At 44.7% G+C, this 20,554-nt stretch overlaps 1 protein-coding gene across 2 annotated transcripts in view; it reads left to right on the forward strand.

Moving 5' to 3' along the window:
• LOC102455129 (uncharacterized) overlaps window positions 1–20,554 on the forward strand; it is a 41,313-nt gene that overhangs the window by 624 nt on the left and 20,135 nt on the right. Inside the window, exons 1-2 of one of the 2 annotated variants that reach the window (XM_075897342.1) lie at window positions 4,838–4,860; window positions 18,239–18,348. In XM_075897342.1, coding sequence (XP_075753457.1) covers window positions 4,853–4,860; window positions 18,239–18,348 — 118 coding nt within the window. In that variant the 5' untranslated portion in view covers window positions 4,838–4,852. Of the gene's footprint in view, window positions 1–4,837; window positions 4,861–18,238; window positions 18,349–20,554 lie in introns of those variants that run through there. The other variant, XM_075897344.1, reaches the window with a different exon arrangement.

The raw sequence follows: 20,554 nt of genomic DNA on the forward strand, positions 1-20,554 counted from the left end.
CCACTCCCTCTAACCTGCCATCTCTTTTGGGGGAGCACAACATCTGCTCTTGTCCAGCAAGGCAGTAGAGTTCCAGGAGACAGTGGATAAATTGCTTTTCTCTCACGTATGGCTTTGAATACACAAAGAAAGAACTTTTTGTGGTTTAAGGATGTGGTGCTCAGAATGTTCAGCATTTCATTCTTGATTGATGGTGCCACTGTATTTCTCTTGAGCACTAATTTACCTTTGTAAAACAGCTATGAAATCCCCACTACTACTCCTTTTTTATAGTAAAAAATCACTTTGAGGCATGTGGGCCATAATTCCGTCATATGCAATTTTGATTTTAGCCTAACTGACACCTAACAGTGTGAGATTGTTTCTTAGAAGGTATAATGAAAGCTGAACTATATGACTTTCTCTAAAACCACATTGAAAAACTCTCCAATGACCATGAAATTGTTTTTATTTGCAAAGGAGCTGGAGAATTGAAGTCAGTATGAAAATAATGATCAACTTTTGGCTGAATAACTTTGACTAGTGAATTTTGAGTATTCAGTGAGCTATCTTACAGATATTAATGAGAAGATCCACTGCTGATACAAAGTCTCATACTATTATGAAGCTATGAAAGTTTGCATTAGAAGAACATCAGAATTGTCATACTTGGACCACTGGTTCACATAGTCCAGAATCCTGTCTTAAAGCTTATGACCTTCATCAGATCCTTCAGAATTAGATTCAAGAAGAATCCCAATAATAGATAATTATGGCACAACTTACTCACAGAGAATATTTCTTCTCAACACCTATCAGCTAGAGGTTAGGTATATACCCTGAAGCAAGAGGGTTTTATGGTCCTCACACATTTTATCCTTGTCTAATGTAAATTTATATTTAGTGTATGAAAATCTATGTAATGAATGTTTGTATTAGAAAACAAGATCTTTATTTTCCTCCAGTTTTATGTTGGCATAATTCTGTTGGCCCCTGTGGAGTTGCTCATGCTTTACACTGGCATAAGGAGGAAAAAGATCAGAAGCTTATTTATGCAACTGTGATTCCTAAAGGAAGCAGAATCAATTAAGGACACTAAGAACATAAGAACATAAGAATGGCCGTACTGGGTCAGAACAAAGGTCCATCTAGCCCAGTAGCCTGTCTGCCGACAGTGGCCAGCACCAGGTGCCCCAGAGAGGGTGGACCGAAGACAGTGATCAAGCGATTTGTCTCCTGCCATCCCTCTCCAGCCTCTGACAAACAGAGGCCAAGGACACCATTTCTATCCCCTGGCTAATAGCCTTTTATGGACCTAACCTCTATGAAATTATCTACCTTCTCTTTAAACTCTATGGGTATGTCTACACTACCCCCCTAGTTCGAATTTAGGATTAGGCTTCCTAATCTGAACTAGCTAGTCCATGCCGCGTGTAGCCGCGCGGCATGGGGTCTGAACTAGCTGGCATTTAAAAATGGTGCTGGCCGGCTTTATGCAAATGAAGCCCGGGAAATTCAAATCCCGGGCTTCATTTGCAACTCCGTATGACTACATTACCCCCCCTAGTTCGAACTAGGGGGGTAGTGTAGACATACCCTATTATAGTCCTAGCCTTCACAGCCTCTTCTGGCAAGGAGTTCCACAGATTGACTACACGCTGTGTGAAGAAGAACTTTCTTTTATTAGTTTTAAACCTGCTCCCCATTAATTTCATTTGGTGTCCTCTAGTTCTTATATTTAGGGAACTAATAAATAACTTTTCTTTATCGGCCCTCTCCACACCACTCATGATTTTATATACCTCTATCATATCCCCCCTCAGTCTCCTCTTTTCTAAACAGAAAAGTCCCAGTCACTTTAACCTCTCCTCATATGGGACCTGTTCCAATCCCCTAATCATTTTAGTTGCCCTTCTCTGAATCCTTTCCAAGGCCAAAATATCTTTTTTGAGGTGAGGAGACCACATCTGTACACAGTATTCAAGATGTGGGCGTCCCATAGTTTTATACAGGGGCAGTAAGATATTCTGGGTCTTATTTTCTATCCCTTTCCTAATAATTCCTAGCATCCTATTTGCCATTTTGATCGCTGCTGCGCACTGTCTGGACGTTTTCAGAGAACTGTCCACGATAACTCCAAGATCTCTTTCCTGATTTGTCGTAGCGAAATTAGCCCCCATCATACTGTACGTATAGTTGGGGTTATTTTTCCCCGATGTGCATTACTTTACACTTACCCACATTAAATTTAATTTGCCATTTTGTTGCCCAATCACTATTGGACCTACCATAAGTTTTTCTTTTTTAAAACAGCCACATTGAATATAATGTTGTGAAGGGACACTAGGGTTCTTTGTGTTCCCAGAAAAGGTACAGCACACAGCATGTGCCAGGAATGTGCCTGCAGGAGAGTCACTTTCCTAGTAGCCTGAAGCAAGAGAGGTTTAAGGTCCCTATCCTCTGTTCCCATCAGATACCCTGCAGACACCGTGGCAGGTGGAGCATCCTCTGTTCACAGGAAGCTCGGACCCCACATTGACATAGGCTGCTGCCAGACAAGCCTCTGTCTGCGGCCAGCCTGGGGTGCCATGGATAGAGGCTGCTTTGCCTCCCAGCTCAGACTCCCGCAGACAGGGGCTGCTGCCATCTCGCCCTGCTGCTGCCTCAGTATCAGAGGCAGCATGACGAGGCAGCAAGTAGCTAGTCTGCACGGGGTGCTGATTTTTAAACTGGATCCCCTCGTGGACTGGCTCCCACATGGCATGCTAATACATGGGCAGCAGCATGGGATGGCGGGGGCTTCCTGGAAGTGGAGCTGGAGCACACTGGCTGCTGGCCCTGCCCCAGGGAACTATCGAATAGTCATGTAACCGGTAAGAATTCATGTGGTTACACAAATATTCAATTGCTTGATCTCTTACATCCTTATTGTAAACCCTGAAATTAATGGAAACTACTCCAACCCAAAGTATGAAGCAGCACCTGTATCTTTGAAGTGTTCTCATCCCCTGCTGGTCTGGTCAGAGTGACCAGATATCAAGTGTGAAGATCAGGACACTTAATTTTTGGGGGGAAGGGTGAGGAATAGTTGCCTGTATAAGAAAAATTCCCTAACATCAGGATGTCTGGTCACTCTACGTATGAGGAGCCTGGGGTCTGAACTGGAGCACAGTGCATTGTGTAGCTACAAGCTCACCCAGAACGCTTAAATGGTGCCATATCCAACTGTCACTGAAGTCAGTAAAAAACTCTTTTTGACTACAATGGAAACTGAATCAGACTCTAAGGGTACGGCTAGACTACATGCTTTTGTCGACAGAGGCTTTGTTGACAGATACTGTCGACAAAGCTTCTGTCGACAAAGAGCATCTAGACTACATCCAGTTCTGTCGACAAAGCAAGCCGCTTTGTTGACGTGAGAGTGTAGACGCAAAGGACAGTGTCGATGCAATAACGCCTTCTGTCGACAAAACTCTGTCGACAAAAGGTGATATTCCTTGTAGAATGAGATTTACTGCCGTCGACGCAGGTATAGTTTTGTCAACAAAATACCACTTTTGTCGACAAAACCCTGGGCTACGTCTAGACTGGCATGATTTTCCGCAAATGCTTTTAATGGAAAAGTTTTCTGTTAAAAGCATTTGTGGAAAAGAGCGTCTAGATTGGCACGGACGCTTTTCTGCAAAAGCACTTTTTGCGGAAAAGCGTCCATGCCAATCTCGACGTGCTTTTCAGCAAAAAAACCCCGATCGCCATTTTTGCGATCGGGGCTTTTTTGCACAAAACAAATCTGAGCTGTCTACACTGGTCCTTTTGCGCAAAGCCTTTGCGTAAAAGGACTTTTGCCCGAATGGGAGCAGCATAGTATTTCCGCAAGAAGCATTGATTTCTTACATGAGATCGTCAGTGTTCTTGTGGAAATTCAAGCGGCCAGTGTAGACAGCTGGCAAGTTTTTCCGCAAAACAAAAACTTGCCAGTCTAGACACAGCCCTGTAGTCTAGCCACACCCTTAATGAAGACAGATTATATTGCTTTGATGTCACAGCTTTGCAATAAAGCTTTCTGATGATATCATAACTACAAGATAGGCATTCATTTTACTAGCTGGCATTGGGATTTTTGCTACATTCATTAAGAGCAATGTAATAGATGCGATACAGTAAGTAGAACAGAACATGATATGTATTTGTATGCCTCTGATGTCAATCTTGTATCATGTTTTTTTCTTGTTTATTTTATGTGACACCAATGAATTGCAAGAGGGGTTATAAAATCCATGCAATTGTGATATTATGTAATATTACAGCTTTATAAAAATTGCAAATAAAATTAATACTTTATAAACTAGTTTTATTTCAAGTTGCAGTTAGGTAAATGTTACATGATTTCAAGGACGTGTTTGTTTTTGTGGACAATATTAATATTTATTCACTTCACAAAGGGCTTGTGAGAGTTCATCTATTCATGTTTTTACTGGGCTTTGAATATGTAAAGTTTATAGCAAGGGTTCTCACAACATAGTTTTTGGTGGCCTCATGGGTGCGGCCACCAACTCTTGCTAGTGGCTGCTCTAAGAATTTTTCCTAAAATACTTAATTAACTTCAGGAAAAACAAATAAATATTCATAGATGTCCAAATAATTGTAATGCATTTATGGAGGGTTTTTTTGCAGACTCAATAATACAAATAATGCACAGTTGTCTCTTTACTGGGTCTAAATAGAATAGCACTAAAAAGATGTTTTGCATATTTTTTCATTTTTTATTGCTACTTATTATGTCTGTTATTGTGAAAAAATTATATTTGTATATTTATTTCACAGCACATTTACTCAACCATGGCATGCTGGGAGACAAATTCAACGCTGGGGGATGAGGAGGTGGGTCAGGCGGCTCAGGAGGCCAAGGGGCAATACTTTATAAACTGGCTTTAAAGTATTTTAACTTCCTGCCAGGTAAATGTTAACTGAATCCAGGGACATGCCTCTGGAGGAGGTAGTGGGGGTCAAGACGATGGTGCGGGGTGGAGTGAGTCCAGGCATGGAGCACAAAACCCTGCAGCTGGGGGGTCAGAGCACTTCACCCACTACCCCAAAGCATTCTGGAAACCTGAAGCTTGAGCCTCACTGCCCCAGGAGGGTGGAGAATTCACACTGGTTGCCTGCTCCTAAGTGTTTCTTTCTCTGGAAGCTGGTAGGGGCCAACCCTTGCAGACAGCTCTGGTGGATGGGGAGTAACTGCCCATTTGAGACATGCTGGCCTAGTGCCCCAATCCTGCTTCTACTTCGACTCGGACCTAATTTTAAGCATGTTAGCTTCATTGAAAGGAAAAGATGTGAAGTTCAGCATATTCCTTAAGTGTTTGTAGGATTGGGTCTTACACAGGAGCGCCTCACATGCAGCACAGCCCCAGCGGTCACACTGCACGTTGGGTTCCCATCTCCATGTTGGACTGAAAGAGAATTTCAGAATGTGCTACAGATAGATTGTAATGTGTCATAGATTGTAATGGGCTTCCCCGCTCCTGCTGGCTGGGTTGCAGGTGGGTGTGGTTTGAAAAGGTCTGGGTGATTGGTAATTGAAACAAAGTGGGTTTGTTTGGGGGAGGACATATGTGTGTGTGGGCGGGGGTGGGCGGGGCACTGCCCCTTTTCAGCTCCAAGTAGGCAATAGATGCAACGTGAGGGCTTTAGTTGCAGAGGCGTAGCGAGGGTGTTATGCGCCCGAGGGCAAAATCAAAATTTGCGCCCCTCCCCCCGCTACCGCATGACAGGGCCCCAAATCTGGTACACAGCCGAGCCCAACCCTGGGAGGAAGGGGGGAGCTTGTACTGCGCCTTCCCCCACCCTGTTCAGTTTGGGGCGGGCCCTATTCCGCTATTGAAGAGCGAGGAGGGTGGGGCTGAGGGCTCAGAAGCAGAAAGATGGCTTCAGCAGGCAGTGGTGGGCAGAGGAGGAGGAAGAAAGAAAACAGGGAGGCCAAAGGGAATGGTTAAGAGCAGTATTTCTCAACCTTTTTTTAATAAAGTATGCCCAGTACCTACATTTTCAGACACAAAATTTTTTCTTCCATTGCAACATAATTGTTTAAACAACTTTCCCATCACTCCTTAAAAGGTACATTGTCCATGGAGGTCAATGGGGCTGGGCTATTTTATATATAAAGGTACTGAGAAATGCATATGTCAATACCATAATGGCAATGTGTATATTATGTAAATAGTACCGAATAATAATTGCCAAATGAGACCACTTCCCAACTTGCTTACAAAGGGCCTGATACAATTTAAATTTTAAGCTAGGATTGTGCCCAAAACAATCTGTTGATATGACCCCAAAAGATCCAGATTACATTTAGTCACCCTTCAAACATATAAGGGACCAATCAGTAAAAGTCCCACTGCCTGGTAGAGGTGATCTTTGAAGAAAATTGGAGAGACTTTAAATATACTTTTTCTGACAGCAGAACTTTCTCTCACTGAATGTGGGGTCTTCAGCACAGGTTTCACTTTATGTGTCAGAATAACTCAGAAATGCATTGTTACAGTTAACTCCATTCAGGTCAAAGCAATGTGCACCCCAAAGACAGAAGAACAAATCCCTTGAAGCTGGAAGTCAAAACATCTCACCTCTTCACAGAGCTCACAAAGGGTCTTGTTCACCCAGAGACACAAGTCATGACAACTCTCTTGGGAGACAGACAAAACATGCTGCCTCTCTGTGGATGCCCCAAGTGTTTTCATGTGGTATCTTACCTGGAGCAACACGATGATTTTACTGCTGTGGTAACAGACCTGATCTCTCTGTGGGTTCTTGTGGAGCAGCTGAGAGTCTGCAGTGGTCTCTTGGGGGGAGAGGCCAGGGGTGCCTCTATTGCAGTGGTTCTCAAGCTTTTTGGCCCGTGGACCACATGTCTCAATGTAAACCTTTCCACAGACTGCCAGTTGCTAATAGAAATTCACCTTTAATTACACAATTATGCCCAAGCCATTTTGCTAGTGCTGCAGCTGGGGAGAATGGTTTAATTTCAATTATTAACCAGATTAAATGTTTTAACTTTCTCATGTTAGTTTATCAAACTTCATTTTAAATAAAGTAAAATATTAATTTATGTCCAATACAAAAAGGTTTCAATGTTTTCGTTACTTATGGCAGGGGTAGGCAACCTTTTTAGGATCAGGGGCCACTGATCCACCGAAAAAATCAGATGGGGACCTGACAAGTGAGAAACAAAAAAACTCCTCCCAAAACCCCAACCCTCACTTAGGTGACCCCCAACTGAGATACCTCATTCCTCTGGCATTCCAGTACCAACGGGTGAGGGGAAGGGACAAGGAGGACTGAGGTTCAAGGCTTTCCATAGGCTAGATTTACTTTTCTGAGGAATTTTATGGATCCCTTAGGTTCTCAAGTGGGGACAAAACTAAGGGGTTCAGGGCATGTGAGAGAGCTGCCAAAGAGTGGGATAGGGATGGGGTACAGGATCTGGCAGGAAGGTGGGGTGCAGAAAGGCACAAGGTTGTGAGGTCTGGGTGGGAGGTAGGGTTCAGAAGCAGGCTGGATGTAGGGTTTCTGGCCAGGGGGAGGGAGCGGGAGCAGGAGCAGATTGTGGGTAGGGTGTCTGACTAGGAGGGAGGGTGCAAGGAGGGGACTTGGATAGGAGTTGGACCTCCCTGGTCTGGCACCCTCTGGACCTGACTGGTCACATAAGAGGGATTTTTTGGACCAGGGGAGATCATTTCAGGGCTCCTGGTGCCCCCCCCCGCCCCACTAGGCTTTCTTGCAACTCCATCCTCTGCAACCCAACTGAGCTGCCCACCCCCGCTGGTTTCCGCACATCCCCCAGAGCCATCCCTCACACTCCAAGGGAGCACAGCACCAATTCCCTTACAGCCCAGCTGAGCTGCCCATCTGTTCCCTATGCCTCCCCCCTTCCGCCTCAGCCCAGTTAAGCCCCACACTGGTTCCCTGCATGCCTCCCCCACAGCATAGCTGATCCCCGTTTCCCTGCACCTCCCCCAAACCCCGCAGAACTGCTGAGCCCAGTGCTCATTTCCTGCCCTTCTCTCCCTCCCCTTGAGTCTAGCCCTGGGTTCCCGGCACCTCCCTCCTCCTGCAGCCAAACTGAGCTCCGAGTTCTGAACCTCCTCACGCCCACAGCCCAGCTGAGCTCCGTTTCCCTGCACCTCCTCGCAAACTGTGCAAACCTGCTGAGCCCAGCGCTGGTTCCAGGCCCCTCTCTCCCTCCTCTTGAGTCCAGATCTGGGTTCCCAGCACCTCCCTACTCTTGCAGCACAGTTGATCCCAGCACGCCACACCTCCCCACCTCCGCAGCCTAGCTCGGTGCCCCCCAAGCGTGGCACCCGGGGGCAACTCCCCCCCCCCCCCCCCGCACTCTCCTCGCTACGCCTCTGTTTAGTTGCATTAAAGTTCACTTGGAGTTTTAAAAAGCATGAAACGGCTTCATTCCTTTAGCTATTCTTGACCCCCAGGCTGAAAAGGCCATGCAAGAAGCAGGCCCCAGCCCCTCGCTGCTTGCCACCTCCACCCTGTCCATGTTTGGTAACTAAGGTCACTCACCTGATGTGTCTTCCCTGGCCTCGGACGATGCCTGGGACACATCCTGGTTGCGGGGTACCGGCTCCAAGGTCAACGTGGTGACAGTCCTGGACACGTTGGGGTCCACCTCCTGCTGCTCCTCCTGCTCCCCATGACTGGCTCTCTTCCCCGGGCAGGGTACGATGATTGTCTCTAGCCCTGAATCAACCACCAGAGGTGAGAAAGGGACTGCATCGCCCCCCAGAATACGGAACAGGTCCTGATAATAGTAGCCAGAGTGGGCTTCTGACCCTAAGCATAAGCTGGTTCCCTCGCTCTAGCATACGCCTGGCAGATCTCCTTTTCTTTCATCCAGACCTGCTCCTGGATCTGGATGAGGCCCTTTGAGGCCAGGTAGTCAGCCATGTAGATTTTTGGCATTGAGCTGTCTGGTATAGAGATCTCAGAGGTTTTCTACCTTGTCCCCAAACCTTAATGAGGGCCAAGATCTCCGCCCCAGACCTCTTGCGGCACCTGTCAGGCTCCTGGGAGCCATCAGCATGCTCTCTAGGAGCAGGGAAGGGATCTTGGGGGGCTTAAGGGCCCCTCCTGTTGGCCCGATCAGTTGGTGTGGCAGCTGCTAAGTGGCTGGAGGCTGTGAGGGCCAGCTTCCTGTCACAAACCCTTTCCCCTGTGGCTGCAGTTCTAAATGCTGCTGGGGAAGAGGCTATGTCTACACTGGCAGATGTTCTTGCTCAAGAACCCACAGAGTGTCCACACTGCCCACCCGCTCTTGCACAAGATTTACAGTATGGCATCAGAAGAGAGGGCTTCTTGCACAAGAGCTATGCTCTTTTCTAACAGTTGTAAGCCCTCTTGTTCAGGAGCTCTTGAGCAAGACGGCAGTATGGATGCGCAGCAAGAGAGCGTCCACACTCTTGCGCAAAAGCACATGGCAGTGTCGACATGTTCTTGAGCAAGAGTTCTTACGCAAGATGCCTATATAGAGTCCTGATGAGTGTGGACAGAGTGGCTAGCAGGGCACCTGTGGGATTTCCTGGAGGCCTCTTGTTTTGAAATAATTGCAGCTGCCGCTTCTTCGCATGGTCTGTAGCAATATTCCTTGTGGAATGAGATTTACAGAAATTGGAATAAGTCATTCATTATTTCAAAATTATTTTTGAATAATGGACTTGCTGTGTAGACACTCGCATTGTTATTTCAAAATAATATCAATTATTCCAAAATAACGGTGCTGTGTAGATGCACCCTATGAGTATGGCTACATAGCACCTTAGCTTGAAATAAGCTACACAATTTACGCTATGCAAATTACATAGTTTATTTCAAGTGTAATTCAAAATAGCTTATTTAATAATTTGGCGCTGTCTGCATAGGGCCAAATTTTGAAATAAGTCACTATTTCAAAATGACTCTTAACCATCATGTAATGAAGGTTACTGGGACATTGGAATAAGCTGACTTTTATTTCAAGATCAATTTTGAAATCCAACGACTGCTTCAATAGATGCCTAATAGCTATTTTGGGATACTTCTGGTATCCCAAAATAGCTCCACAGTGTAGACATTAAAACAGCTTCCACAGCAGGTGAATTGGGGGAGAGATTAGGTGGATCTATATTTATCATCTCATTTCCTATAAGAACCAAATATTTTCTAACTTTGGAAAGGTTTTGGTCCACTTTAAACTTAGGGATTGTCAAAGGTTGGGAGGTGGGAGTTGTTTGTAACTTTTCCCAAACTAATGCACAATTGGTCATCATAAGGACATGGAAGGTTTGTATCTATGGTGTTTGATGCTTCTGCGTTGTAGTGCTTTTCATGTGCAGCCCAGAGATAATTTCATGGATCCCACACAAACTTGTCAAATGCTGATCAGAATCCACCAGTGAATCCCGTTCTGAGCCATTTGTTCAAATTCTTTGGGTTTGATACCAGCCCATTGAAGACTTATCTTTCAAATTATCTTAGAAGCGCTTACATGGATGACCCTTTTTTCTTTTGTCCTGACTTTGCTCCCCATACAAGATCTGTTGTGGGAAATGGTGGTCTTCCATTCTGATGATACTGCTGGTTATGTTTGCTCTCTCAAGGACCTTAATATTGGTCATTGTCCTGCCAGCAAATGTTCATTATTGAGCAGAGGAAGCACATGTGAAATTGTTCACACCGTGAAGAATCCATGTCTCAGATCCATACAGGAGAAATGTTATAACCATTGCACTGCAGATCTTTAATTTGGTGGAGATGTTGTGTTGGTTAAGCATTTTTGTGTAAAGTAAGAAAAGGGCCTGCTGCCTGACTTTACTAATGCTGAAGATGTCCTTAGCAAGAGAGCCATAATTTGAGATGGTACTGCCTAAATACTTGAAATGATCCACAGTTTTCAACTTGCGTACCTTGGATGAAGATGGTTCGAACTGGGAATTGGAATAAGTGCTGTTTGGAACAAGACATCTGTTTTCCCAAGACTGATGATGAGGCCAAAGAACTGGAATGCTTCAGAAAATCTATCAATGATGTCCTGAAGTTCATCTTGTCTATGAGTTATCAAGGGTAGTTATCTGCAAAACATGTTTCCTCTTGCAAGTGTGGTGCTCAAAGCACTGAGTCTTTGAAGATCAAAGAGGGAGCTATTGAGTCAGTAGTGGATGTACGTCCCCTGATCCAAGTCCCGTATTGCATGGCTGAGAACAAAGCAAAGAACAAGTTGTACAACAATGGAGCAAGTACGCAGCCCAACTTCACTTCATTTGAGATTTCAAATAGATCAGAAAAGCCACCACTGGTTAGTACTTGCACTGTCATGTGGTCATGGAACAGATGATACTACTTTGGCAGCTCAGTTTATGTAGAATAGCCTAAAGACACTCTTTGCTGACCATATCAAATCAACAAAAACTGCATACAGGTCCATGTTCTGCTCTAAATATTATTATTATTATTATTATTATTATTTTATTTTATTTACAACAGATATAATCTCTGTAGTGCTACAATCTGGTCTAAAACCATACTACACTTCTACCAGATTCTCCTTAGACATATTTGCAATGAATCTGGTCAATAGAATATGAACTAGTATTTTGCCTGCTTCAATACCTCTGAAGTTTCCACAATCAGCTTGGCGGTCTTTGTTTTTGAACAGTGATACACTAATAGCATCTTTGAAGTCTTGTGGCATTTCTTCTTCCTCCTAAATGCTATGCAGGATGTCATGAAATATCTTGATAGCCTTTGAGCCTGCTTATTTATGCAATTCAGAGGTCAGTTGTTCGATGGCTTTTATAACTTTCACGACTGATGGAGAGAGATAAATATCCTCTTTGATGGATTTCTCAGATAAAAAGTCAAAGTCAGTCTAATTTATTGTGGAAGGCCTATTGAATAGAATTCTGAAGTGTTTAGCTGACCTCTGTGTGATTCCCTCCTTTTCATTGATGAAGGCCCTCTGCTGACTTCAAAGGTCTATGCCAGACAGGGCTGGCTTTAGGAAGTGCAGGGCCCAATTCGAACCAAAATTTGGTTGAGCAAAAGAAAAAAAACAAAAACAAAAAACCCCAGCACACAAACAACTCTCAGCCTTTAAATCCCCAGCTATAGGGCAGACTCCCGCCTTCCAGCCAAACCCACAGGCCAATTCCCCCTCCCGCGGTGCACAGAAACTGCCGTGCTCCTCCTCCGGGGCTGACGCCCCCTCCCACAGCACGCCCGGCACACTTCCAGGTTTAGGGCGTGGGGCCTTCTGGCTTTAGGGCACGGGGCCCTTCTAAGCGCGGGGCCCGATTTGAGGGAATCGGGCAAATCGGCTTAAAGCTGTCCCTGATGCCAGATTTAGATGATCCATACACTGCTCTGAGAAATGTTTGCTTTGTTTGTATAATCTGTGTAATGTGGGACATTGGTAGCTTTCCTCTCACACCACTCATCCTGCAATTTCCATAGTTCCTAGCTCTATAGGTACTTTCTTTGAGGTGGAAGTGACCATTTAGCAAATGTTTTCTGCTTGTTTTCTGCTAGTCGCTTAGAAGTTTGGAGATGTTCTTATTGTTCTTATTGAATCAATCCTGGTGTACACCTTTCTTTGGCTCAAGCACTGATTGAACTGGATTAATACTAGGGATGTGAGGGTGTGTTTACACAGCAAAGCTATTTCAGAATAACGGCCGTTATTCTGAAATAACTATGCAAGTGTCTACACAGTAAAACCGCTATTTTGAAATAATTTTGAAATAGCAGACGGCTTATTCCAGCTTCTGTAAACTTCATTCTACAAGGAATAATGCCTATTCCGAAATAGATATTTCAGAACAGGGGCTGTGTAGATGGAGAATAGCTTCTATCTTGAAATAGGGGGCCTCCATCCGTTCTCAGGGTGCCCGTCTGGCTTCTCTATCCACATTCAGCAAAACGTTATCCTCTCACCTCCCCTGGACTCCTTAAAGCTGCAGCCTCTGCAGAAAGGGTTTGTGGCTCACAGCAGACATGACAGCCCTGAGCCACCATGCAGCTACACCTGACTCTCTGTGCCCCCGCAATGAGTCAGTCTGATGTTCCCACACAGCCCTCCACTGCTCCCAGGATTTTGATATGGTCTCCCACAATATTCTTGCCAGCAAATTAAGGCAGTATGGCTTGGATAAATGGACTGTAAAGTGGATAGAAAGCTGGTTAGATTGTCGGGCCCAATGGGTAGTGATCAACAGCTCGATGTCAAGTTGGCGGTCAGTTTCAAGCAAAGTGGCCCAAGGATCAGTTCCAGGGATGTTTTGTTAAATATCTTTATTAATGAGCTTCAGGAGTAGTCGAGTTAGTCTGGTAGTACGTCTACATTTGCTCCCTAGTTCGGACTAGGGATGCAAATGTACGCGACCGAAGTACAGTAGTTCATGAAGTGGGGATTTAAATATCCCAAGCTTCATTAACATGATCTTGCCGGTGCACTAGTTCGAATCACAGCTGATTCGAACCAGGAAGTGTGCGCTGGGACACGTTAGTTTGAACCAAAGCCCTTTTTTTTTGAAATTAGGATTTTTTGAAAAAAAATTGGCAGTTTAGATGGGCATCTTTCGAAAATAAAACCCTTTTTGGAAAGATCCTGTAAACCTCATTTTTTGAGGAGTACAGGATCTTTTGAAAAAGGGTTTTATTTTCAAAAGATCCCCATCTAATCTGCCGTTTTTTTCAAAAAAGCCCCGTTTCGAAAAAAAGCGGCAGCTGCCATTATGCAAATGAACGGCAGGATATTTAAATCCAGCTTCATTTGAACTTTCAATGTGCCTTATCTACATCTCTCTGCCAACAGAAGAGTGTAGTTTAGACACGCCTTTAGAGACAGGAGCATGGGAAAAGGAGAAAAAGGTAGGGGCAGAGATCTGAAGACACAGGACAGGGTTGGGGAGAACTGGGAATAGTTGAATGAAAGGAGCCAGGATGGTGTGGATGAAAGTGTTGGGTTTGGACAGGGAGACTAAGGATGGAGAGTGGGCCTTGGAACCAGTGAGGATGGAGAAGATGAGCGGAGGAGAGGGAGACCAGAGGTGAAGGTTGGGAAGAGAGACAGGATGGATGAGGAGCCAGAAAAGGGAGGAACTGGGAATTGGTTGGCAAAAAAGCTGGAAATGGGAGTGAAGAGGAGATTGGGTCTGGGATTGGAAGTTTGGACGGGATGAGACAAGGAGACTGGGACTGAGAGAAGCTTGGGGACTGGTGACAGCAGTTAGCTAAGCCAGGAGAATAAGAAGGAACATAGGAAGGAACAATCAGATTCACACATACAGAATGAGAAGCGACTGTCTAGGAAGGAGAACTGCAGAAAGGGATCTCAGGGTCATAGTGAACCACAAGTTAAACATTAGTCAATAGTGTGACACTTTTGCCAAAAAAAAGCAAACCAGATTCTGGGATGCATTATCAGGAGTGGTGTGAGCAAGACAGGAAAAATCCTTATTCCACTTATTCTGTGCCGATTAAGCCCCATTTGGTGTATTGTGTCCAGTTCTGGGCACCACATTTCAAGAAAGACATGGAGAAACTGGAGACAGTCAAAAGAAAAGCAACAAAACTGAATAAAGATCTAGAAAACACGACCTATAAGGGCATACTGAAAGACTTGTGCTTGTTTAGTTTAGAAAAGAGAAGACTGAGGGGGGACATATTAGTGTTTTTCAAGTAGAAGAACATAATTTATTGGGCAAAAGTCAACATGGTTTTTGTAAAGGAAAATCATGTCTTACTAATCTATCAGAGTTCTTTGAAAGGGTTAAAAAACATTCGGACAAGAGGGATCCAGTAGATATAGTATACTTAGATTTCCAGAAAGCCTTTGACAAGGTCCCTCACCAAAGGCTTTTGTGTAAATTAGGTTGCAATAGGATAAGAGGGAAGATCCTTTCATGGATTGAGAACAAGTTAACAGGTTAAAAGACAGGAAACAAAGGGTAGGAATAAATGGTAAATTTTCAGAATGGAGAGGGGTAACTAGTGGTGTTCCCGAAGGGTCAGTCGCAGGACCAATCCTGTTCAACTTATTCATAAATGATCTAGAGTAAGGGGTAAGCAGTGAGGTGGCAAAGTTTGCGGACAATACTGAACTATTCAAGATAGTCAAGACCAAAGCAGACTGTGAAGAACTTTCAAAAGATCTCACCAAATTGAGTGATTGGGCAAGAAAATGGCAAATGAAATTTAATGTGGATAAGCACATTGGAAAAAATAACTCCAACCCTACATAAAATATGATGGGGCTAATTTAGCTACAACTAATGAGGAAAGAGATCTTGGAGTTATCATGGATAACTCTCTGAAAACATCCATGCAGTGTGCAGCGGCGGTCAAAAAAGCAAATAGGATGTTAGGAATTATTAAAAAAGGGATAGAAAATAAGATGATGAATATCTTACTGCCACTATATAAAACTATGGTACGCCCACATCATGAATACTGTGTACACATGTGGTCTCCTCACCTCAAAAAAGATAAGTCAGCATTTGAAAAGGTTCAGAAAAAGGCAACTAAAATGATTAGGGGTTTGGAACGGGTCCCATATGAGGAGAAGCTAGCGAGACTGGGACATTTCAGTTTAGAAAAGAGGAGACTGGGGGGGAGGGGGAATATGATAGACAGGGGTCGCTGAGTGGTGGCAAGCCCTGCTCGCCAGCCGCACAGTTCTGCGCACTGCGCATGTGCAGATGGTTCTGTGCATATGCAAATCACTCTGCACTGGCTCTTCCAGGGTGTAATCTAGAGTAGATTACATTGTTTATTGAGCCCTGATGATAGAGGTATATAAAATCATGAGTGGTGTGGAGAAGGTGAATAAAGAAAAGTTATTGACTTGTTCCCATAATATAAGAACTAGAGGACACCAAATGAAATTAATTGGTAGCAGGTTTGAAACTAATAAAAGAAATTTCTTCTTTACACAGAACGCAGTCAACCTGTAGAACTCTTTGCCAGACGAGGCTGTGAAGGCTAGGACCTTAACAGAGTTTTAAAAAGAGCTAGATAAATTCATAGAGATTAGGTCCATAAAAGTCTACTAGCTGGGGGGAAGGAATGGTGCCCCTGGCCTCTGTTAGTCATAGGCTGGAGATGGATGGCAGGAGACAAATTGCTTGATCAGGAGGAGTACCAGCAGCAGCACCTGGAGTTACTGTGAAGGCAGGTCCGCAGCCAGGAGCACTGGGTGCATGAATACCTGCAGCTGCCGTGGGAGAGCTTGAGGGAGCTGCTTGACCAGGGCTGTGCCATCCGTGACCACCTGCAGACCCTGGTGCAGAGATTGCTGCCTGCTGCTGCTCCAGTCCCTGTGGCCACCCCAGCTCTCACTCCTCCTCTTAGTCCTGCTCCCTCTCCTGCTTCTTCGGTTGAGGTGTCCCATGTAGGGTTTCATCAGCCAGGATTGTAGGGGATAGGCTGCATCCCCCACCAGCACACAGGCATGTCCACATCCCCGATCCTAATGTGGCGGTCGGGGAAGAAAGTCCTGGCATGCAGCCTTTGGCACATGGAGGAGTTGCGGTAAACCAGCACATCGTGTGCTTTGCCAGCCCAGCCCACGTTGATGTCCATGAACTGGCCCCGGTGGTCAGACACAGCCTGCAGGATGACCAAGAAGTATCCCTTCCGGTCAATGTACAGGGAGGCCTGGTGTTCCAGGGCACAAATGGGGACATGCGTCCCGTCGATTGCCCCCCCACAACTGGGGAAGCCCAGGACGCCAAACCCCTCAATGACCATGTCCAAATCAGTGAGGCGGATGACTGCAGAGCAGCACTCTATTGATGTGCCTTGACCACCTGCAGAGGGACACACAAAACCGAGAGTCACTGGGGTGCCAAGGTGGCTGAGAGTGCTCCTTCCCCACCTCTGCCCCGCTCCCCCACTCCCCAGGAGCAACCCTGTGATGGGGTGAGGCAGCCCTGCACTGAATTCGCAGGGTCCAGCCAGGGACTGCAGGGTGGGGGTCAGGGAGAAGGAGACACACAGCGGAAGTGTTGCAATCTGAAGCATGGATGGTAAGTGACTCAGCGGAGTGCCTGTCTTAAGAGGTGGTGCCCTGTTTCCAAGATTTCAGTGTTTGTTCTCTCTCTTTCTCTCTCCATCACTCACACACACACTGTGCTTGTTCTCTCTCTCTCTCTCTCTCTCTCTCACACACACACTTTAGGAGGGAGACGACAGAGCAAGACAGCTTTTCCTGTCTTAAAGAGAGAGTGCATGGCTGCTCTCAGAAATTTACCAGGAGCAGCCACCACACACACACTCTGTGTCACTGTCACAAACACCCAGTATGTGCCACTCTGTCTCTGCTACACAAACACACACACACACAGTCACTGTCACATACACTCTCCTATTCTCTGTGCCACACACACTTGACCTTTGCCACAAAGTCTGTCTCCCACACATGGGCGATGTCTACACTGGCGGCTTCTTGCACAAGAACATCTTGCGCAAGGTTTCTTGTGCAAGAAGTCTTGCGCAAGAAAACATCCGCACTGCCATGTGCCAGCTGTGCTTTTGCACAAGAGCGCCCATGGCAGTTTAGACGCTCTCTTGTGCAAGAAAGCTCTGATGGCCATTTTAGACATAGGTCTTTCTTGTGCAAGAAATCCCTGCGGAGTGTCCACACTGCCCTCTTGCGTAAGAGCTCCTGCGCAAGAGAGCTTATACCTGTTAAAAAAGAGTGTAGCTCTTACGCAAGAGCTCTCTCTTACCACACCGTACTGTAAATTTTCTTGAGCAAGAGCAGTCGGGCACTGTGGACGCTCTACGGATTCTTGCACAAAACGGCCATACTTGCGTAAGAATCCGCGAGTGTAGACATAGCCATGGAGTGTCTCTCTCTCTCTCTCTCTCTCTCTTTCTGTAGCCCCTAGCCATATTCCTTCTACCTGAGATCCGGCCCCTTCCGGCAGGCTGTCAGCCAGCCCATAAACATGTAAAAATTATTGCCTACCCTTGTGCTATTCTGTGGAATTCCTTCTCCTCCTGCCTAAGAGCCTCTAGTCTTGGGACTTTATTTGCCAAGGTATAAATTACCTCTGTTATCAGTGAATGACAGTAGGCTTGTGTGTAGTGGAAGTGTCTCCCATTCTAAAATAAACAGCAGAAGTGGCAGAATTTTAATTCTCATGATCTGTTTCCTGTTACTTTTTGTGGCGCTCACTGAACTTCTGTTTTCCTCTCTCTCCAGAAGACAGTTTTTAGAATTAGAGACACACCAAGAAGAGAAGATCTTTGCAACTCTTCCTGGCAGAAGAATGCATTTCTTGGTGATGTTGGCTTTTCTAGGACAAACTACTGGTATGTTTGTTTCCGATTAAGATAAGTTACTCATTCCTACTCCTATCACTTTTTTAGTTCATAGGAGTATTTGGGTTGAAATTCATTTTCTGGGATATTTAATTCAAACTGATATGGAAGTGTAGAATAATATGAAATTATGAATCAGGGTTGGCTTAAGTTTAAGAATATATATGTTGTATAAAAAAAGGGCTTGACCAGCAAGTATGGGGAAGGCCTTGAAAAATAATAAGACCAGAAGGAATGGAATAGAGAGGATGTCTAATTAAAAAATGAGAGTAGGGAGTTTCTAAAAAGAAGGCCTCTGACCGACAGTCGACTGCAGATGGTTTAAAATAAGGCAAAGAGAATTAGTGTGAAAAGGAGCCAGCATGGAGCTATCCATTGGCCACAGATACCTGTAGTATCTTAAAGTAAAGCCTGTGTGAACTCAAGTGCCAGGAGAATGCTGTCAGTCAGTAGGGGGGAAGAGAAGTGATAAGGAGCAAAGTGCTTGGGAGAAAGCAGGTTGTAAATCTTACTTGGATTAAAACTGAAAATTAAGGTGAACTGTCTGAAATTAGCCATTAGCTAATGTGGTAACTGGCAATGGCATCATTTGTTTTGTGAAGGATATAAAAGGAATTATGAAGGTAAGGGTTCTTTGTCAAACTGTATTTGCTTGTGCACACCAGACTATATGGTTTTCTCTAGGTCAGGACTATTTGTAAGTATACTGATCCCATGGCTATGAATACTTTGTTACTATATTGGGAATAGCGGCTGCTTATTTCAAGGCTAACAGGAATGCTTAGATCAATTATACAAAATACCATTTGGCCTTTGGAATTTATGGTTAAAATAGTGTCTGGTAGTCTCCCATATTATTTCTATATTATTCCTGATTGCAAGCTACATTTACTGATTTTAAAAAAGTTATAAAAGGTTATTCTCTCAACCAGTACATGGACGGGTGGGAAGGGGCATTAGTGATGTCAGGAAATTGATTTTGTGTGAAATAAAGAGGGAGAGATGTAGGGGAATGTTTCAAAGTGTATGTAGCTGGTGGCAAATCTAACTGGGAAAAGGAAGTTTATGCTGGTGGTTCCCAAATCTCTCTTCCCAAGCAATGGATCCAGGAACAGCGCTGGGGTGCAATGGTTCTATGGCTGCCCCAGAGTCTATGGGAACGCTTTTGCCACAAAAGCAAAGGTATCAGCATGAGCTCTTCCTCCAGCTTTAACAAGTGGCATATACTGCACATGGTGTAGTGTTGTACAATGCTGTGAATTTCATAGAATACCCAACTAAGCAAAACAAAGTCACTTTTTAGGGAAATGATTGACTTTATATTTGGGGCCAGATCTTGCCCCACTTATTCAAAAAGAGTTCCCTTGGAGTGGTGCTGATATAACACCCAATATGGAGCCCTGCCAACACCCCCCTTCAGTTCCTTCTTACTGTCAGTGACAGTATCTACAACTTCCCCTTGCTCATTTCTTGCCTCACAAGCAGTTAAGCATTCTTTCTGTTTTGAGCTTTTTGTGGCCAAAACCCATTTCCTCAGATGAGCAGAGTGGAATGGAAAGGGGGGATCCTCACAATTTATAACAGAAAAAGAAGAGGAGGGGGGAGTAACTGTCAATTATAGTGCTGGTGCTATTGAGGCTAATTGACTGGGCTGGAAGTATCACATTTGCATATGAAGGTCAATTCTGCTCTCTCTGTAGTTGGTTTTTGAAATTCCTTTGTAGAAGAATGGCTACTTTTAAATCCATTAATGATTTGTGCCCAAGTAAGTTAAAATATGCTTTGACAGGTTTCTGATAAGTATGGGACACTTCCACCCCACTCAATTAGCCTCATTAGCACCAGCACTACAATTCCCCCTTCTTTTTCTGATTTAAGTTGTGAGAATCCCTCCTCTTCCTCTCCCCTCTGCACTTCTGACAAAGTGGGTTTTGCTCATGAAAGCTCATGATAATATACATCTATTTGTGTTAGTCTCTAAGACTACATCTGGACTGCAAGCCTCTTTCGAAAGCGGCATTTTCGAAAGATACTTTCGGAAAAGCCTCTTTCGAAAAAGAGCGTCTAGATTACAACCAGTACTTTTGAAAAAGCAAACCGCTTTTTCGAAAGAGAGGACCCAGGCAGTTTGGATGTTCTCTTTTGAAAAAGCACAGTTTATATTACATAGTGCCTTTTTTTGAAAGAGCACTTTAAA

Source organism: Pelodiscus sinensis, chromosome 14 (assembly GCF_049634645.1).
Source record: "Pelodiscus sinensis isolate JC-2024 chromosome 14, ASM4963464v1, whole genome shotgun sequence".
In the NCBI taxonomy this organism is placed as follows: Eukaryota; Metazoa; Chordata; order Testudines; family Trionychidae; genus Pelodiscus; species Pelodiscus sinensis.